The 16,822-nt window shown below is 43.5% G+C and overlaps 1 protein-coding gene across 3 annotated transcripts in view; it reads right to left on the bottom strand.

Moving 5' to 3' along the window:
- The window catches only part of ANKFY1 (ankyrin repeat and FYVE domain containing 1), a 102,098-nt gene that overhangs the window by 73,349 nt on the left and 11,927 nt on the right, over nt 1-16,822 (bottom strand). For all 3 annotated transcript variants that reach the window (XM_050765241.1, XM_050765242.1, XM_050765243.1), the window contains exons 2-3: nt 8,913-9,105; nt 3,266-3,384 (exon numbers count right to left, since the gene is read on the bottom strand). In XM_050765241.1, coding sequence (XP_050621198.1) covers nt 3,266-3,384; nt 8,913-9,105 — 312 coding nt within the window. The remainder of the gene's footprint in view (nt 1-3,265; nt 3,385-8,912; nt 9,106-16,822) is intronic.

The following is a 16,822-nucleotide window of genomic DNA, read 5'->3' as shown; positions in this document are numbered from 1 at the left end:
TAAAAAGTAAAAATGTCATATGTTCTCCTATCTGCTATCTTCACAGGTACCTGATCTATGAAAGCCACAAAAACCATTTGCTTTGAAGTGGATCACCCCTGAAAGCAACCTTATGGTAGAATCAAAACACACTTATTATTTACAACTGGAGGAGAGTCTAGAGATAATTAGAGACAATTAAAGATATTAATATTCTATTTCCCTAAACTCGATAAAACTTCCTGACTCACGGTGATGAAATCTTGTGGCCAGACAGCACTGAATGAGAGCTCTAAATGTCTGGATGTACTAAAAAAGTTCAGTGTAAAACACATTTTTTAATTCAATGTTGACACTGGCTTTTTTTGCCTTAATGTAATTTTCTGTGTTGTGTGATTTTGTTTCAGAGAGCAGTGATGTTTTATTTTCCCACTCTCATTCATTTTGGTTGCAGTCACTATTTCACAATTAAAGTAAAACTGAGGAACACTAACACTGTCTGAGTTACCTTACCTATGACAGTATCCCAGAAGTCAGATAATGAAGAAAAAAAAAAGTAGGAATAATATAACTGCTTTCTAAAACGGTCATACCTATTTATAACGTCACTGGCAATGTACAAGAATACCAATTTCATGAGCCTCACAACTACTGGGGTCATCAGTTTTGATTATACAGATATCAAAACACAGTAGATTATTCTTAACTTTTTTCCTGCAGAGTCGAATCTTTTCCATATATTTATTATCTTCTAGTCTTCATAAACATTCTGTTCATATAATGAAGATCCTATCATACATGTTGTGAAGAATGCTACATGACCTTGTAAGGTCTTCATAATTCTGTTATATACGAGGTCAAAAATACATGGCTTCAAAACACTATGCTTTAAAAAAAAAAAAAAAAAAGCTATGCCTTGAGATTTCGATCACGTGGACTGGTGCCCTCCCAGTAAAAAACTATTCCCCAGGCAGATGTTTTTATTTACTGGCATGCAGGCATCTGCACATGTGTAGGTGTGTACGTGCATTTCTATCTACAACTTTTAGTTATGGACCTCAAGTTAAATCCTCAAAATTATCATAAAGAGAGAGTTGGCTCACAGCTGGGAAACACTGACATATGTTCCCCTTAATCCATGAGATAAATGCCTACTTAGCCTTTACAACACGACTCAGGTATTAGCCACCTCTGAAACCTTCCTTTATCACACCAACTCAGTCTCTCCTCAACCTTACCTAAAAGCTAACTACATTTCTGTTTTATAGCCCTGGTCTGAAATGATTTGTGAATGGCCTGTTTCCTCCAGCAGAATAAGGGCTCCGTATGGCAGGGACTGTGTTATAATCATCTCAGTGTTCCTGGCACTGCACATGGAAAATAGTACCTTCTCAACTGACAAACCTTCTGAACAAAGATATAACTCACACAGACAATCACTTCGACAAGTACAGTCATAAGCAGCATAACTATGTTTGGTCAACAACAGACTGCAGATACAATGGTGGTCCCATAAAATTATAATAGTGTATTTTTACTGACCTTTTCTATGTTTAGATACACAAACACTTACCACTGTATTACTGTTGCCTATGGCATTCCGCACAGTAACATGCTGTACAGGGTTGCAGCCTAGAAACAACACACTATACCATACAGCCCAGGTGGGTACTAGGCTATATACCATGTAGATTTGCGTAAATATACTCTATGATGTTCCCACAACAAAACCACGTAATGACACATTCTCAGAACACATCCCTGTCATTCTCCTCACCATATAATTCTCACGAATATTAATAGTAGAATTAAATTAAAATTTTGCTCTTTGTCCCTTTTTTTCCAATAGCAGTCAGGCAAGTACTAAATGAAAATGCAACCTTCAGGCCGACTTTTGAAAACGACTGTTTTAAAGTCCACTTGCCACCCTATTTGCTTCAATCCTACACACACACACACACAAAATGTGATATAAAACAAGTAACATTAAATAGGCCAAGGCAGCTATTAACTTTTTCTTTTTTTTTTTTTTTGAGACAGGGTCTTGTTCTGTTGCCCAGGCTGGAATGCAGTGGTGATATCATAGCTCACTGTGGCCTCAAACTCTTGGCTCAAGAAATCCATTCCCCTCAGATTCCCAAGAAGCTGGGACTACAAGCACATGCCATCACGTCTAGCTATTTTTTTTTTTTAATTTGCTGTAGAGACAGGGTCTTGCTATACTGCCCAGACTAGCCTTGAATTCCTAGGCTCAAGTGATCCTCCCACCTTGGCCTCTCAAAGTGCTAGGATTACTGGCATGAGCCACCACACCCAGCCTTAAAATTTTTTTTTAAAAAATAAATTGTACTGTATCTATTTAAGCTATGCGACACAATGCTGTGGGATACATATATAGTAAAATGGGCACTGTGGTGAAGCAAATTAACATATCCACCATCTCATGTAGTAACCCATACCTATTAAAATTCTGAAGGCTAATGGTCATCTTTTGATGTTAAAGAAAGAATATTGTTATTCTTCAGAGTAACTGTTCTGAGTTCAGTTCTGACAGACTAGAAAAAGTACTTTGGCTAGGCACGGTGGCTCACACCTGTAATCCCAGCACTTTGGGAGGCTGAAGCAGGTGGATCACATGAGGTCAGGAGTTCAAGACCAGCCTGGCCAACATGGTGAAACCCTGACTCTACTAAAAATACAAAAATTAGCTGGGTGTGGTAGTGGGCGCCTGTAATCCCAGCGACTCGGGAGGCTGAGGCAGGAAAATCACTTGAACCCGGGAGGCAGGAGATTGCGGTGAGCTGAGATTGCTGTCGCACTCCAGCCTGGGTGACAGAGGGAGACTGTCTTACAAAAAAAAAAAGAAAAAAAAAAAAGTCCTTTGGCATCTAGTATAAAGTTTTAAGCAATCTGACAGCAGGACTTTTAATTAGACTTGAGGGAAAAATATTTTCTGGACATTAATCCTTATTTACAGCATACTTTTTCATGAAATGAGTGTACAGAAAAATACTTACATTTTATAAATCATAAGGACATTGCAGATACTCAAATATTTATGATTTGTTAGCCAGGTATTACCTTCTCAATAGGTAGATACACAAAGTACCTAAAAGTACAACCCACTGATTCATTAATTATTTAACTAGTTTGTGGTCACCATCAATTGCTAAGAAAATTATTTTACTTTCATTGAATCACAAATATTTCAAAATGAGACACCATAACCTTCTGCCAAGAGCCCTTCCGCTAGCAGGTTTGTGTCCCTGATCACTCAAAGGCTCACCTGACAGGTCCAACTCTTTAGTGGAAGACAAGTTAGGCAGACTCCAGCTGTCACTGCGGGCTGCCAGGACAAACTTGTGAGCGCTGATGTGCCTGTCCCCAACCTTTATCTTCAGATCGCTGATGAAGAAAAAGACCCACATATATTAGAAAAACGTCATCATACCTAGGTATAGCTAGGATTCATAGCTGATAAACACATGAGTATTGATCAACATACATCTGCAAAAGGAAAAATTACAGCAAAACATTGTTTCTATATGCTGGCACTGAATTCTGATGGGCCATCTTTATAATACGTTGTTAGAAATGGTTTCTATTTGTAAATTCTGGCTTTAATTCACGTGGCATGCTCGGCTTTCAAATACATCTTCTAATGGGATTCTTACAGTGGTGAACCTCCAAGTTTAGGAGGAGGATTAATATTCACATAAAAAGTAGAGGATATTTTATATAGACTAAAACAAGCTAAACCATCAGGGAGAGAAAGACAGAAAGGTTAAAGCTGGTGATGACGGCTCTGAGACTACAGCGCTGCTACGCCCCACAGTAACGCTCAAGCAGGTGAAACAGAAAAAGCGTGAACAAACTGACGAGCAGTCATGAACACGGCACCCAGCATCAGGACTCCTGTTCTCACCAGAAACATTCGGACCTAATATTGACCATTTTTGACTCAACTACTTATAAAAAATGGGGTGAGGAAAAAGCTTTCTTTTCAAAACATGTTTCCATAATTATGACATGCCATTATATGAAACGATCTTCCTGAATAGATATTTATGTGTAACTCCAAAATGTCAAATGCTACCGGAGGAGAGCATCTGGGCAGTGAACAAAAACGTCAAGATGACCCACTGGGCTGCCACGAGTACATGCCGTATGGCTATCCTGGCAGGAATCCAAAGTCACTGTCATCATCCTGCTGGTAGTTATATGTTTTATTTTCATATTCAACTTTAAAGGTATTTACTAGGTTGGAAAGTCTTCAGAAACTAACTACACAAAAACCACTAAATGGAAAAAAAGAAAAAGAAAATACCATTACATGAATTAACCCATCCACTTAAAAGGAAACCCAGGCCAGGCATGGGGGCTCACGCCTGAAATCTCAGCACTTTGGGAGGCCGAAGTGGGCAGATCACGAGGTTAAGAGATCGAGACCATCCTGGCTAACATGGTGAAACCCCGTTTCTACTAAAAATACAAAAATTAGTCAGGCATGGTGGCGGGCGCCTGTAATCCCAGTTGGTCAGGAGGCTGAGGCAGGAGAATCGCTTGAAACCAGGAGGCAGAGGTTGCAGTGAGCTGAGATCACGCCACTGTACTCCAGCCTGGGCGACAGAGCAAGACTCTGTCTCAAAAAAAAAAAAAAAAGAGAAACCCAAACAGAATATTGTTTGTATATAATGCTTGACAGAGACACATTCTACATTCTACTCTTGTAGACCCTACAAGAGTATTGCCTACAACACACTTAATCATCATTTGAAAGTATCAACAATTCCAGTTCTATCAAAGACCAAGCGGTAACTAATGATATTAGATCACAAGATTAAGAGAGTATTTATTATTTCAAATTATTACAAACTGCTGTTAACACAGTAGAACATTATTCATGGTCAAAGAAGAAATAGGATACTCTATGTAAAACAAAACATAAAACTGTATCAGCATATCCTGTGACAAAGTATAAAAAATTTAATGAAAACAAGAAGCTACCTACAAAGCACAAATAATTTTTAAAGTCTGAATATATTTATAAAGTATTACATCCTAATAACTTAAATAGATTTTCAGTCTGTACTATTTCAACCACAAGTATAACTTGTAGCCACAAAATTATAAAAATGAATGTTTCTAGAAAATTTCTACCACATTCATGAGTGTCAGGTCAAAATTTTCTCTTTTGTAATCTGACATACCAAAGGGAAATAAAGATAAGGATTTCATCAATAATTTCCAATAATAATTTTTTAAAACACAAATGAAAACCGGAAAATCAGACAAGTCCAATCCATGAAGATTCTATGTTGAAACAATTAAGGACCTAGTAATTTTTTTAAAAAACTTGATTCCACTCAATTAAAGAGTATTTCCTTTTAAATACATGGAAACCAGAATGCTGTAATTGGAGAGGAGATGAACAGTTTCTTGTTAGTTTCTCAAACACTTGAACAGGAAAAACCATAGGTTTGTTTGGTAAAAGAATGAGTACAGTAAGTAACTACATATAGCCATCATTTTTAACTACCTTATGGGACAAAACTGTTCTCCTGAACTTGAAATGTAGGCCAGGCACAGTGGCACACACCTGTAATCCCAGCACTCTGGGAGGCCAGGACCAGGAGTTTGAGACCAGCCTGGGCAACACATAGTGAGACTCTGTCTCTTATTAAAAAAGAAAAAAGAAAAAAAAGAAAAAAAAGAAAGGCTACCAGTTTCTTCCACATTTCTCAACTTAAAAACTTTTAAAACCTATTCATCAGTCATTCCAGCTACTAAGAGGCACATAAAAATACTATTTGAATTTTTCAACAAAATGCATGTTATAGGATAAAGGTATTTTTCCCCCTACGTTGGTAAAAGATGTCTGCTTTAGAAATCGATTTCTCAATTTCGGTTACCACATCTTGACAGCTTAGTCCCCTAGGAAGACTCCATTCCCTATCTGATATTCAATTGTAGATAACATAGAGTTTCAACCTTCTTTAGATAAAGGGCAGGCTTTTTTTTTTGAGATGGAGTCTCACTCTGTTGCCCAGGCTGGAGCGCAGTGGCGCAATCTCGGCTCACTGCCGCAACCTCCGCCTCCCGGGTTCAAGCGACTCTCCTGCCTCGGCCTCCTGAGTAGCTGGGATTACAGGCGAGCACCACCATGCTCTGCTAAATTTTTGTATTTTTAGTAGAGACAGGGTTTCATCATGTTGGTCAGACTGTTCTCGAACTCCTGACCTCATGATCCGCCCACCTCAGCCTCCCAAAGTGCTGGGATTACAGGTGTGAGCCACCGCATCCAGCCTTTTTTTTTTTTTTTTTTAAGACAGGGTCTCACTCCGTCCTCCAGGCTGGAGTGCAGTGGCGCGATCTCAGCTCACTGCAACCTCCACCTCCTGGATTCAAGCAATTCTCCTGCCTCAGCCTCCTGAGTAGCTGGGATTATAGGCACATGCCACTAAACCCAGCTAATTTTTGTAATTTTAGTAGAGACAGGGTTTCGCCATTTGGCCAGGCTGGTCTCGAACTCCTGGCCTCAAGCGATCCACCTGCCTCAGCCTCCTAAAGTGCTGGGATTACAGGCATGGGCCACCGCACCTGGCCTAGGGCAGGTTTTAAAAGCTGAAGGGAGACTTGTTGGAGTCGTAAGATCATACCATAACTAGCTAAAAAGTGACAGGAAGAAAACTACCCAGTCTCATTCCCATTGTCTCCGAGAAGGACTTCAACAAAATGAATGTGAAATAAAATTACTAATCAATTGATAAGTGGCTCAAGCCTGTAATCCCAGCACTTGATGGGAGGCCTAGACGGGAAAGATCACGAGTCAGGAGAGGTCGAGACCATCTGTAACACAGTGAAACCCCGTCTCCCTACCAAAACTACAAAAAACTAAGGTTTCGCCTGTGTTCCCAGCTACTCGGAAGAGGAAAAGGCAGGAGAATGGCGTGAACCCGGGAGGCGGAGCTTTTACAGTGAGCTGAGATCTAGGCCACTGCACTCCATCCTGGGCGACAGAATAAGACTTCCGTTTCAAAAAAAAAAAAAAAAAAAAAAAAAGGAAAAGATAATAAAATTAAATCAATTTTAAGTAATTTGAAAAACTAAATGATGGGAGTTCTTTTTTTCTTAAGAGACTCAAAGAGTAGGAGAGGTGTGTCTGTAACAGGAAAACATTAGGCTTCCCTGGGCCAGTAATAAACAAAGTTTTCACTTGTTCATGGAAGAGGAAAAACAAGACAATGGATTATATTTTACAAGAAGCTATATCTATTCAATTTATGGAACTATCCTTTACTCAGAATATATACTTCCCTTTTTCTGTAATAGATTATTCTTTCATTTAGAAAGGACTGAGATAATAGTAATTTTGAATCCTGAGTTATTTTATTGTTATTTGCATCCTCTAAATTTTGATTTTTTTTTTTTTTCTTAAGACAGTCTCACTCGATCACCCAGGCTGGAGTGCAGTAGTACAATCTCAGCTCACTGCAACCTCCACCTCCCAGGTTCAAGCAATTCTTTTCTGCCTCAGCCTCCTAAGTAGTGGGACTATAGGTGTGTGCCACCATATGTGGCTAATTTTTGTATTTTTAGTAGAGACGGGGAGGCGTCAGCTTGGTCAGTCTGGCTCAAATCCTGACCTCAGGTGATCCACCTGCGGCAGAGCAGCTCCCAAAGTCTGGGATAACGGGTGTGAAAAAAAATTTAAAAAAAAAAAATTTAAAAAAGAAAATTTACTAAGTCTTATGTAGACTGAGCTTCTATCTCCCTAGCGGCTCAAGTCCTTCCTTCTTATGTATATTCACATCTGTGTTTCTTTGCCATATCCAGCATCCCAATTCAGTCTTTCATCATTGCTGTTCTGGACTATACGCAACATCACAGGTGCTCACCCTGCTCTTTTCTCTTTATAATTTCACCCACATGACATTAGCATGCCTTTTTTTTTTTTTTGAGACAGAGTTTCGCTCTGTTGCCCAGGCTGGGGTGCAATGGCACAATCTCGGCTCACTGCAACCTCCGCCTCTCCGGTTCAAGCGATCCTCCTGCCTCAGCCTCCTGAGCAGCTGGGATGACAGGCGTCCACCACCTGGCCCGGCTAATTTTTTGTATTTTTAGTAGAAACGGGGCTTCACCATGTTAGCCAGGCTGGTCTCAAACTCCTGACCTCAGGTAATCCGCCCACCTCGGCCTCCCTAAGTGCTGGGATTACAGGCGTGATCCACCACACCCAACCCTGAGCTTCTAACAGAAGCTGTATGGCTCCAGAGTTCAACCTCAACCATCATGATGCACCCTCTAACTAGTTCCAAGACTGTTTTGCTTTGACCATCTCAAGAGAAACGGACGTTTGCCCTCTGAATTCCTAGACATGTAAGCCAATTCCTGCTTGATTAGCAATGCTATCACCATGACTCCAGCACTATGCTGAAGATAAGCACTAAACGAGAGATAAAAATCTTGCCTCAGGCCGGGCATGGTGGCTCACACCTATAATCCCAGCACTCTGGGAGGCCTGAGGCAGGCGGACAGGAGATCAAGACCAACCTGGCCAACACGTTGAAACCCCGTCTCTACTAAAAATACAAAAAATTAGCCGGGCGCGGTGGTGTGTGCGCCTGTAGTCCCAGCTACTCAGGAGGCTGAGGCAGGAGAATTGCTTGAACCCGGGAAGCAGAGGCTACAGTGAGCCGAAATCTCGCCACGGCACTCCAGCCTGGGCAACAGAGCGAGACTTCGTCGTAAAAAAAATAAAATAAAATAAAAAAATAAAAATCTTGCCTCAGGGAGCTTCTATTCTAGGGAATAAAGATTTGCTAATATCCTCAAGGGAGAGAAATACATTCTGGGAGAAAGTGAATGAGAAAAGCTGTAGTGTGGCCCGGGAATAAAGCCAAAGGCCTTCTGTGTCCAGGAGCCCTGCTCACCTGTACTGCTCCTGCTCGTAGAGGTCTGCCACGATCGCCAGCAGGCGGCTGATGAAGGACTCACTGCTGCTTTCCTTGTTTGCCTGCGCAGCCAAGAGAGTGCAGCGCTTCTCTGTCTCTGCCAGTTTCTTCTGCAGCTTGACATACTCTTGTCGTAGAAGCATCAAGTGCTTCTCCAGCTTGGCCACCTCCTCTGCAAGGAGAAGAAAGAATCAGGTTTACCGTGGCCGGTGTAAAGCAGGCGCATTCACTAGTCCCTCATCCCACCGATGGGAACGCTCTCCAAGTGACCAGCCACCCCATGTTTCTACTATTTCTCAGTGATAGTCCCACAGGATCAAGAATGGCTTTGATGGCTGGGTACTGTGGCTCACACCTGTAATCCCAAAACTTTGGGAGTCCAAAGCTGGGGGAATCACTTGAGCCCAGGAGTGTGAGACCAGCCTGGACAACATACTGTCTTTACTTTTTAAAATATTCATTAAAAATAAAAAGTAAAAATAAAAATAACAAAGAATAGCTTTGTTTCAGGGTGCTGGTCATTGAACCAAGGAGACCATCATGGTTACAGGGATTTCTCCTCTCAGAAGCTCAATATTATACAGTAGATGACAATGAAGAGATGTACATAAAGATGCTGACGGGCACCTGCCCTGCAAATCCTTTACCACAAAGCCAGGAGTCTCCAGGAGAAAAGGCTACCAAAATCACCTAGATTTTTTGAAACCACTAACAGTAATAACAATTTCCTAATTTTGACATGTTCTTCTAAGAGCTTTACATAAATTCCCTCATTTAATCTCTCTCTTTTTTTTTTTTTTTTTTAGACGGAGTCTCGCTCTGTCACCAGGCTGGAGTGCAGTGGCGCCATCTAGGCTCACTGCAAGCTCCGCCTCCTGGGTTCAAGCAATTCTCCTGCCTCAGCCTCCCTGGGACTACAGGCACGTGCCACCACGCCTGGCTCATTTTTTGTATTTTCACTAAAGACAGGGTTTTACCATGTTGGCCAGGATGGTCTCAAACTCCAGACCTCGTGATCCACCCGCCTCGGCCTCCCAAAGTGCTGGGATTACAGGCGTGAGCCACCGCGCCCGGCCTCTTTTTTTTTTTTTTTTTTTTTAAAGAGATGAGGGTCTCACTATGTTGCCCAGGCTGGACTCAAACTCCTGGACTCAACTGTTCCCCCTGCCTCAGCCTCCCACAGCTGGGACCACAGGCACATCCCACTGTGCCCAGCTTCATATCATCTTCAGGACAAGCCTATGAGGTAGGTGCTGCTATATGCCGGCCCCATTTTATAGAGGAGGAGGACACTGGGGCACAGAGAGGTTACAGATTTCCCCTGTTGCAAGGCTGGTGAGAGGACGGGCTGGGATCTGAGCCCAACATTCTTATTCCAGGGCCTGTGATCATATTAATCACGCTCCCCAACCCTGGCACCTGTCCCCCTTCAGGTGAGGATCAGGGCAGTTAATAATGGTTCAGATAGAGGCACGCCATCTTCCACTGGCGCGTTGGGGCAGGTAAAAAGGTTGAGAACCACTGTATTTGATTCATTAAATTCAACAAGCATTTATCAAGTGTCCACTAGGTGCTGGACGCTGCACGATGGTAAGCGCACTCTGACATACCTGTCCTCGGAGCCCTGAGTTGCTGAGAAAAACAAAGATGAACAATTTTTTCTTCTTTTTTTTTTTTTTTTTTTTTTTTTTGAGACAGAGTCTCACTCTGTCGCCTGGGCTAGCGTGCACTGGTGCAATCTTGGCTCACTGCAACCTCCATCTCCTGGGTTCAAGCGATTCTCCTGCTTCAACCTCCCAAGCAGCTGGGATGACAGGTGGGCACCACCACGCCCGGCTAATTTTTGTATTTTTAGTAGAGACAGGGTTTTGCCATGTTGGCCAGGCTGGTTTCAGACTCCCGGCCTCAAGTGATCCACCCACCTTGGCCTCCCAAAGTGTTGGCATTATAGGCATGAGCTACCATGCTCAGTCATAAGTCAAATAACTTTGGTTATAATTTGTAATTAAAATAATTATAACAGTCAAATGCAAAACTACAACTCTACATTAGAGAGCTAGAAGGTAAAAACAGCCATGAGAGCCTATAAAGCAAGTGAACTGAAGAGGTCGGGAAATGCTTCCCTGAGGAAGCAGTCACGGAACTTCTCCTTTGCCTGAGCTCTGGAGTCTTAAGAAAGGATGAGAAGGGGGTTTATGCAACCACGCAAATTGGCAGCTTTATCAGTCAAGGTCCCTGTGGCTCCACAGCGCTGCTACAACCATCCTCCGGGCCTTGGTCCCTTCACCCTCCCTCTTCCACACCACAGACATTCCAAATCCTGACACTGCCCTCAGGCCCATCTCCCATCCAATCTGCCTCATTCCATGCCAATACCCTGAGAAAACTGAGCTACTGACAATAACTCCCACCGTCCCAGCAATGATTCCCATCTCCCCTTTGCTTCCTTAGAAAGGGTATATCCTTCCTACCCAAGTTTAATCCCCCTATGTGCTCCCTAAATCTCTTCACTCTCCTCACTCCTCAGGACCTTTGCTTTATCATCAATGACCCCATCTCCGAACTCCAGTCTCTCTTTCGACTGGGTGGTTCTAGTCAACATATAAGCCAGTTTAAGTCTCTTATCTATTAAAGCATCCCACGTCCACAACACATCCGAAAGCCTCAGCCCCGCCATCTCTAGCTACCATACACCATTGTCTCACCTGCCATTCCCTCTTCTGTCCCCACCATCCCCTTGAAACTCCTCTCACCCATGACCTTCTAATTGCCAAGTCCAATGGACTCCTGCCAGTGGTTCTCCTCCTAGACTTATGACACCACATCACACTGTTGTCCATCCCTTCTCTTATTTTAGCAACCACAATACCACCGTCTGATTCTGGTTCTCTGTCTCTTTCACATGCTTCCCTGCATCCTTTCCCAATCTTTCCTTTTTCTTTTCTTTCTTTTTTTTCTTTTTTTTTTTTTTTAAAGAAATCGGGTCTGTGTCACTCAGCCTGGAGCACAGTGCCACAATCCTAGCTCATCACAGCCTCAAACTCCTCAAACTCCTGAACTCAAGTGATCTTCCCACCTCAGCCTCCAGAGTAGCTAGGACTACAGGTGCTTGCCACCAAGCCTGGCTAAATTTTAAATTTTTTGTAGAGATGCGGTATCACTATGCTGCCAGGCCTGGTCTTAAACTCCTGGGCTCAAGTGATCCTCCTGACTCAGCCTCCCTAGTACCTGGGACCACAAGTGTGTGCCGTCACCCCTGGCTATCAATTTTTAAATTTTTTGTACAGGTGGGCCTTGCTATGTTGCCAGGGCTATGTTGCCTTGCACTCCCAGGCTCAAGCGACCCACCTGCCTCTGCCTCCAGAGTAGCTAGGAGCAGAGGTGTGCATACTTGGGAGGCTGAGGCAGGAGGATTCCCTTGAGCCTAGGAGGTTCAGGCTGCAAAGAGCCGAGATTGTGCCACTGTACTCCAGCCTGGCAACACAGCAAGACCCTGTCTCAAAAAAAACCAACCAGCCGGGTCCAGTGGCTCATGCCTATAATCTCAGCACTTTGGGAGGCTGAGGCGGGCAGATCACAAGGTCAGGAGTTCAAGATCAGCCTGGCCAATATGGTGAAACCCAATCTCTACTAAAAATATAAAAATTATCTGGGCATAGTGGCACGCAACTGTAGTCCCAACCACTCGGGAGGCTGAGGCAGAAGAATTGCTTGAACCTGGGAGGCGAAGGTTGCAGTGAGCCAAGATTGTGCCACTGCACTCCAGCCTGGGCGACAGAGGACACTCCATCTCAAAAAACAAACAAACAAACCAACAAACAAACCAACCAACCAAAGAAAAAAGTTGTGAGTAATAGAGAAGACAGGCAATTAAGCCAATGCAGTAAACCCTGAGCACTCTGATAGGGGATACAAATGGAGTGTGGTGGGAGACCTCCTGGTTTAAGCCAGCGTAAAGAAAATGTTCCAGAAAAGTAGTAGCTTACTTCAAAAGATTTAAATAAAGCCTGTATTTGTTTGTAGCATACTGGACCCAGAAAATGCAAGAAAAGATTTCAATCTTTTATTCTCTTGGTCAGATTCTCCTTTTAAGCTTGCATCAGTCAACAGATTTGTCAAACAGACAAAGTACATAAACACTGTACATTTCTCTATAAGAAATACAAATAATTATGAGCCCAAGCCTCGCCCTCTCCTCCAAGAGTTCACTGACAAAAATGTCAGCCACTCACCAGCTTCTATGCAAGTCAACTGAAAAGGATGGCTATAGTATACGCCACATCTCGCTAGTTCAACCTCGTGGCTGCAAAATTACATCCCACTTGCCAAGAGACAGCCTCCAAGTTTCCACTGTGGTAACCTTTTCTTCCATAAGCAACCTGAACTCTCTAACTGTGGTTTCAATCACACCATATTCCACCCAACCTAAATCTTTTGCTCCTCAACAACTCCAACCCAGCATGACTATAGCTGGCTGGGGAATTTCCATTTCACTTAAACTGTCAATCTGCACATATTTATGCACTAAGCATTCTGGCAGATTAGGAGCTGCCTCTTTTAAGAGTTAAAAGGGCAATCTAGACTGGGTGTGGTGGCTCACACCTGTAATCCTAGCACTTTGTGGGGCCAGGCAGGAGGATCTCTAAAGCCCAGGAGTTTGAGACCAGCCTGGGCAACACAGCATTTTTTTTTTTTTTTTTTTGAGACGGAGTCTCGCTTTGTCGCCCAGGCTGGAGTGCAGTGGCTGGATCTCAGCTCACTGCAAGCTCCGCCTCCCGGGTTTACACCATTCTCCTGCCTCAGCCTCCCGAGTAGCTGGGACTACAGGCGCCCACCACCTCGCCCGGCTAGTTTTTTGTATTTTTAGTAGAGACGGGGTTTCACCATATTAGCCAGGATGGTCTCGATCTCCTGACCTCGTGATCCGCCCGTCTCGGCCTCCCAAAGTGCTGGGATTACAGGCTTGAGCCACCGCGCCCGGCCAGCATTTTTTTTTTTTTCATAAAAAAACTGAAAAAATTAGTTGGGTGTGGTGGCATGTACCTGTAGTCCCAGCTACTTGGGAGGCTGGGGTGGGAGGATTGCTTGAGCTCAGGAGGTGGAGGCTACAGTGAGCTGTGATCATGCCACTGTGCTCCAGCCTGAGCAACAAAGCAAGACTCTATATCAAAAAGGATGGGTGGGGGGCAACCTAATTAGCACCTATTCCAAACAAGGTAATCAAAGCAGTATCACATGTAGAATCAAAGTCATATCTACAAGGAGCTCAGAAACAAGAAGGGCAAGAACAAAACTAACAGTCACAAAGAAGCTGGATACTGATTTATGTGCTAAGGTGTTGTAGCCCTGGCAAACATTCAAATAGAAGATCTTAGATCCTGAGTGTATAACAAGGGAAAAAAAAAAAAGATCTGTGGAAGACCTTTAGGTGAGCTAGAATCAAAAGGATGTAGGTAACAGGTGAAATTATAGGAACATCTGCCTTCAAGAATGGAAAATTAGGCCGGGTACAGTGGCTCATGCCTGTAACCCTAGCACTTTGGGAGGCCAAGGTGGGTGGGTCACTTGAGATTAGGAGTTTGAGACCAGCCTGGGCAACATGGCAAAACCCCATGTCTACAAAAAAATTAAAAAATGAGCCAGGGGTGGAGGTGGGCACCTGTAGTCCCAGCTCTCAGGAGGCTGAGGTGGAAGGATCGCATGAGCCTGGGAGGTGGAGGCTGCAGTGAGCTGGGATCACACCACAGCACTCCAGCCTGGACGACATAGAGACCCTATATTTAAAAAAAAAAAAAAGACTGGAAAGTTGCTGATTCCTCTATCTAAGCCTTCAAGTGGAGGAGATCCCGAAAGCTGTTTCCAGCCATCTTCCCCCTCTGCTCTCTGGGAAACCATACACATTTCCTTAAACATCAGTTATACACACAAATTCTAAACTCTACAGCAACAGCCCCAGTCTCTCTACAGAATTCCTCATTCAAATACGCAGCAGCTGCCTGGACAATGACACAAGATATAAACTACCAAGGGAACGAGCAGAGAAGAGGCAAGATAAAAGCAGGGCTTTGGCATGATTTGGGACTCTTAGTCACAAAATTACAGATGCTCCCCCACCCGGCAGCTTTTGTCGGGGAAACCCAAAGGATCACAAAAGTGCTCAGGAAGCTTATGAGCACTTACCAGTGCTACCTCAATTGCCACACCATTTCATAGCATAACGGAGGAGTGCTTATGGCTGAGACATTACCGGCCTGTGGGGAATACTGTCTGCTTACAAACAGCAACGCAAATGTGTCCTTGAAGTGTCACCAAGCTATACAGTTCTTACAAGAAAAAGTACAAAATTATCATTCTGGGCAATAATGGAGAGAGAATTTACAGGGCACAGGTTCTAGAGCTAGACTGACAGGGATCAAACCTAGTTTGGACACACCTTAGGCAGGTGACTCATTCTCTTCATCTGTAAGGATGCTGTAAACACTGAAAGTGCTAATACATGTAATAACCTTAGAATACAACCTGCCCCGCAGTAGGTGGTCAAAAGATATTAGCTATTATTACAATTCTTAGAAAGCAACCCAGGGTAGTCAGTCCTGTGTTGCAAGATTCTCCCTGCACACTGATAGCCCAGAGCATGCATTTCAGAGCCTCACTGACTGGGTTTGACCCCAGCTTACCTATTTACTAGCTGTGTGACCTTGGGCAAGTTACTTACTCCTCTCTGTGCTTCAGTCTTCTCACGTGGAAAATGAGACTAATGATATTATCTTAGAGCAGGGGTCCCCAGCCTCCAGGCTGTGGACGGGTACTAGTTTGTGGCCTGTTAGGAACTGGGCCACACCCAGCAGGAGGTGAGCTGCGGGCGAACCACCTCGCCCACCTGAGCTCGGCCTCCTGTCAGATGAGCAGCAGCATTAGATTCTCACAGGAGCGCGAACCCTACTGTGAACTGCGCACGCCAGGGATGTAGGCTGCACGCTCCTTACGAGACTCTACTGCCTGATGATCTGAGGTGGAGCAGGTTCATCCTGAAACTACTCCCTTCCCTACTCCATCTATGGAAAAACTGTCTTCCACGAAACCAGTCCCTGGTGCCAAAAAGATTGGGGACCACTGTCTTAGAGAATGACGTGGAAAGTCATTAGGATAGGTTAAATCACTCGGAACAGCGTCTGGTTTAGTCAGGTTTACCACTGCTGCTGCTTCTCCGCCTACTTATTCTTCATCCAGTGCCCAGTTTTCAGCCGTGGTTTTTTCTTTGTCCCCTTCGAACTTTCATTTGAAAAGCAAGCCTAGAAATTGAATTAGCTGGGCATGGTGGCGCATGCCTGTAGTCCCAGAGATGATGCCACTGCATTCCAGCCTTTGAGACAGAGACAGCCTGCCTCAAAAAAGGAGAGGAGAGAGGAGAGGACAGCAAACCTAGAAATTTAAATAATAGATAAAACCTAGAGTTTCACGAAAAAAGCTACACTAAGTATCAGTGAAGAATGCCAGGAACTTCCAATTTTCTCATGTTTCTTTCCAAATAATATCTAGCTGTTCTCCATGAGTGCAGTCTACGGTCAGTCTTTCAGTAAGTATCCTTTCTGATAGTTCATCACTGTTGAGTTAACAAAACATGCTTAAGACAAAAAAAAAAAAAAAAAATCTGCATTCATTATGAATAGCCTAAAATAAAGAGTGTAATGTCTATTGCAAAAAAGTAGTTAATCAGCAAATTACCTCTTCAGAAGTTACATGGCACAGTCAGGAGAGAAACCAAGACTGACTTTTAGAACACTCCTCCTTCTAGTTCAGGAGTTGGCAAGCTTTCTGTAAAGGGCTAGATAGCAAATATTTTAGCTCTGGGAGCCACACAGTCTCCGTGGCCCTACTCAACTCTGCCA

Source organism: Macaca thibetana, chromosome 16 (genome assembly GCF_024542745.1).
Source record: "Macaca thibetana thibetana isolate TM-01 chromosome 16, ASM2454274v1, whole genome shotgun sequence".
NCBI lineage: Eukaryota > Metazoa > Chordata > Mammalia > Primates > Cercopithecidae > Macaca > Macaca thibetana.
Note: the sequence above shows the minus strand (reverse complement) of the source record. Positions and strands in the feature narration are given on the sequence as shown.